Source organism: Atta cephalotes (assembly GCF_000143395.1).
Source record: "Atta cephalotes unplaced genomic scaffold scaffold00075, whole genome shotgun sequence".
Classification (NCBI taxonomy): Eukaryota; Metazoa; Arthropoda; class Insecta; order Hymenoptera; family Formicidae; genus Atta; species Atta cephalotes.
The window spans coordinates 62,978-67,633 of NW_012130139.1; the positions used below are offsets into that span (position 1 = coordinate 62,978).

The following is a 4,656-nucleotide window of genomic DNA, read 5'->3' on the forward strand; positions in this document are numbered from 1 at the left end:
ATATATATATGTATTAGATGTAGTATATACATATATTCTAAATATAGAATACACCAATTACGATATGTATAAAATTGACGAAATGAAATTACTTTATAAATATAAAAAGCGAAATATTTACACGTTTTTTTTTGTCGCGCGGTGTAACGGAACTTCTCGACTCCCATTCCTCGTACACTTGTAATTACATCGCTCGTTATTCCGTTACATTGTAAAAAAAATTGAGGTTACGTTATACATTTAATTCTCGCGATACATAAGATTATTTTATATATGTACTTTAATCTAATCATCATAATTCACGAAGCAAAATATATTCGCGTGGACTTTCTCAGTCCACTCTGTATATATACGTATATGTCGCGTGGAAGAGATTCTTCCATCGTGATACCTGTATATATGTACGTACATATATGTATATATTATACGTACTGCTTATGGCATTTACAACGGTACAACATAACGGTTATTATAAATACATCTCCAGTTGCGCTAACTAAAATTCGTCAAATATAACAGTTGATGCGTAATAGAAAAATCGCAATTATGCATACATAATGTATGTGCGCGCGCGCGCGCGCGCGCGTGTGTGTGTGTGTGTGTGTGTGTGGTGTGTGTATGTACACACTATTATTTAATATTTAAATATTTAATCTTACTTAAATATTTAATCTTACTTGGATAATTAAAGATAAATATGCAGTATAATGCCTCCACCTCCGATTTTCCTGTAATTTTATAAAGTTGTGTATTTTCACACGTAGAATATATTCTGAGAACAAAAATCATCGTTTAAGTCTCGTTTTCTTATTATTTAATTTCAAAGTTTTTTTATATCGATAAGTTGGAAAATGATAATTCAATAACATTTTACAACTGCGCATGCTCATTAATATTGTCATTTATGAACCAAGGCTACGTACCAAACTTCAGCGAGAAGCACAAACTCTTGCATAAAGCCAATTCTACATTAGTTGAAGGCTGATCGCAAATTTGTTGCGACAACCAATCTGAAGCTTGCATTTTCAAATCAACGCTTCATATTGACTGTCGCAACAAACTTGCAACTACTAATGTAGAACCGGCTTTATGCAAGTGCTATGCTTCCCGCTCATCCTGCTTTTCTCTCCGAGGAAGACTTTACCAGAGAGAAAACTGAGAGAGGATGGTCCATAACCTGTAATCGCAAAGTGCTGCCCTCTGACAAAGTGGATGTAAACTACAGCAACACTTTTGCTATATGTAGCTATATATACGTACTATATGAAAGCTTAGAATAAGCTAAAATGAGCCAGCAAATTGGATTCGACCATGGTGGGTCCACTATGTTTCGGCGTAGCAACAATAGCGTAAAAAACATAAAGTAATTATAAACGGCGAAAATTAAACTTATGGTTCAAACTTATTTTAGTTCGGATTTACAATAGGTGATTTAAGCCTTAAGCCGTAAGAAATTGACCAATTCCAGTCGAGTGCGAGGAGAATAATTAACTGTGATTCGTCCATTTCTTACGGCTTAAGGTTTAAAAATCTATTATAGAGATTAGGTTGGTATAGACATTTGTTTACGTATTTGTGTGTGTATACATACGTATACTTACATACTACCACATGCGTACAAATGTACATACGTGTATTGACATGCATATAACACCTGGTTATTGGAGGCGTAGTGTCGACAATTCGATCTTATAGCTCGTTTATAATTCGTTAATTTTATGAATGTCATAATCGTTTAAACGATTTTTCATTTAAAACATGTCCACGAAATCTCCAGTAGACTTGCGAGCGGAGTTGGCGGAATTGGTGAAACGCAAGGCCGAGATCGCTGTGAGTACCCATGTTGAAATCAATTTTTATGTATACGAATATTATTACGTTGAATTTCATTACATGCTTACATGTATGTTTGCAAGATGCACATTTTTCAACACGTTTCAATTGTTCCATTTTAAATATAAAAATAATTACAGTCGATTTCTTGCGATTGAGGTTATGAGGATACTTGAAAAGAAGGTTGGGTAATTTGAAAAAAAAATTTGAATTCAATTAATCTTGTAAAAGCGAAAAATATCTGATCGATATTTTTGCCATGTTATGAAATACAGCAATTGTAATAATCACTAATAATGATTTGTGCCAACCAATATATAGATACTATCAGGTAAATGTTCACAAAAATTAATTTTTGTAGGAGACATTAGCCAACTTGGAACGTCAAATATATGCCTTTGAGGGAAGTTATTTAGAGGATACTCAATTGTATGGAAACATAATAAGAGGTTGGGATAGATATTTATCAAGCAACAAAAATACTAACAGTAAAGCTGATAAGCGTAATAGAAAATTTAAAGAGGCAGAAAGATTATTTTCTAAATCTTCCATTACTTCCATGGCCGTAAGTAAATACATCTATTTAAGGAAATTTTATTTCTCGTGTATATGAATTTTATTATATATGTAATACAAATTTGCTATTTATAAGATCAGTTCAAATTTTATATACTCTGTTTTTTCTAATATATTCTTGAGAGACATGTAATATATAAATCTTGTTAAAATGTTGTTGTTGGATTAATTTATTTTATTTTCTATTATAGGCAGTTAGCGGACTCGTTGAAAACACACAAGAAAAAAGTAAGGACCTCAATGGATATTCATGATAATATTTGTTTATAAAGATACTATTCTTGTGTATTTTGTATACTTTCTTTATTATTCTCTTTTCTGTAGAAAAATAGCATTTTTTATTTTATAAATATGTTTAGTAGTTGTTTATGTTTGATTGAAATTGTTCCCTGATATTGTGTTATTGTACTATTATGTTATAAATAGATGTATTTGCACACTGATTTTCTTGTTTGGATTGCTTCACGTCTGAAAGATTGTTAGAGCTAGCATCTGACAGATATCTTGTAGAACAATTAATATTCTCGATGAAACGAAAATTACATACATATAGAAACATATTCTGTTCCTACAATTATTCGTAGATGAACAATTATGTTCATCCACGAATGTAAAGTGTCGCTTAATGCAGATTGATTTTATGCGTAACGCTAGCTAAAGTTTTTTTTATTATCCAAATAGACTTGCTGCGGCATATCTGTTTGCTTAGTAGTATACAAATATTTAATATATAAGAAATTACGATGTAAATTGCTTTTTTCTCTCTTCATTTTCCTCTAAAGAAATTAATCTTCCATGTAAATAATGCTGCATGTATATCTTGAGTCGTAAGTAACCATGCCTTTGAGAGAATGTCAATTAGTATCTTGCAAATATAATAGCGATAGATATAGTATAATACAATTAAAAAGGAATAATATTTATTCCTTTTACACAAATGTTTAAAATTTTATGATACAAGAAATATGAGATGTAATGATCGGTACACGAAAAAAAATTGTATTTCCAACATTCGCTTATACAACCGCATATCTTGATCTATAAATCGATATCTATCTTCCTGCTTGCTTTCTCTCGATTTGCATGCATGTTATACCGTTAATATGAGATCCCTGTTTCCAGTTGAACGATACAGTGAATCAGAGTCTCAGATTGGAAATAGTGGCAGTGAGGACAATTGCAACTTTGGCAATTCAAATGCAATTCCTTCCAGTAATAACAAAGAAGCTAGTGGGAAAAATCATACTTCTATTCAAAGCGGACATGTCCAAAATAGTGGCACTCTTAATAGCTCGGACAATGCTTCGATTCAGTTTTCAAATGGATCAATGTCCAATGGAAATTTAGAACATATTACAACACCTGTCAAAGAATGTCATAGTAATAGTAAAGACTCCAATAAAAATAAATCTGGAAATAGCGCGAAAAAAAATAGCAATAAAAGAGCTAGAAATAGGTAGAAAAAGGTAGAAATTTTAATAATGTCATATACGTTAACGAAACATGTATTAAAACTCTTTGTGTCTTTATTATTATTATTATTATTATTATTATTATTATTATTATTACTGTTATTATTTTTAAGCGATACAGACATTGTATTTGTCACCATTTATGACTGAATTTTTTTCTCACTTGTAATCTTCATATCATATGTATTTAACATTGTTACACAAGATCTGAAATGTTATCTCATTAGATATTATACATAATTATTTTTGTACATAACAAACAAAATATTTTTATTTTATCATAAAGTTATGATTAAATCAATATTTTGTCTCCTAAGTTAAACACGTTAGCTTTATTGTATTTTTTTGTATCATATGTGCGCGTTCATGTGAATATGGCAGTAAGCATAAGTACACATTCCACAATTATATAATGTAAAAGTACGTACGTACGTTTTTCGTTTTTCGTTTTTTTTTTCGTAATGTTTCTTGCCTTAATTTTTAAGGAGCTAATTTTAAATCTTGTGAAAAGTATTAACATAAAAGATACATTTATAAAATATACATACATATGCAAGTTAACAACTTTAAAATATCTTTCGGCTCTCTTTCTATGTGTGTATCCGTCTGCGAGCGTGCGTGTGTAAATGTATGCATATGTGACTAAACAATTAACGCTGCAAATTGTATGTTCTGTACACGCGCGCGCATGTGTGTGTGGGTGTGTGTACACGTGCGTGCGCGTGTGTATTTATATATGTATGTGTATGTATGTATGTGTGTATATATATATATA

At 30.8% G+C, this 4,656-nt stretch overlaps 1 protein-coding gene across 1 annotated transcript; it reads left to right on the forward strand.

The window, feature by feature from the left end:
- Nucleotides 1–1,758: 1,758 nt before the first annotated feature.
- Nucleotides 1,759–3,869, forward strand: LOC105624226 (chromatin modification-related protein MEAF6). The gene is made up of 4 exons (XM_012205584.1): nt 1,759–1,830; nt 2,195–2,398; nt 2,601–2,637; nt 3,532–3,869. Exons 1-4 carry the CDS (start codon nt 1,759–1,761, stop codon nt 3,867–3,869), a joined length of 651 nt encoding a protein of 216 aa, XP_012060974.1.
- The last annotated feature ends 787 nt before the right edge of the window (nt 3,870–4,656 follow it).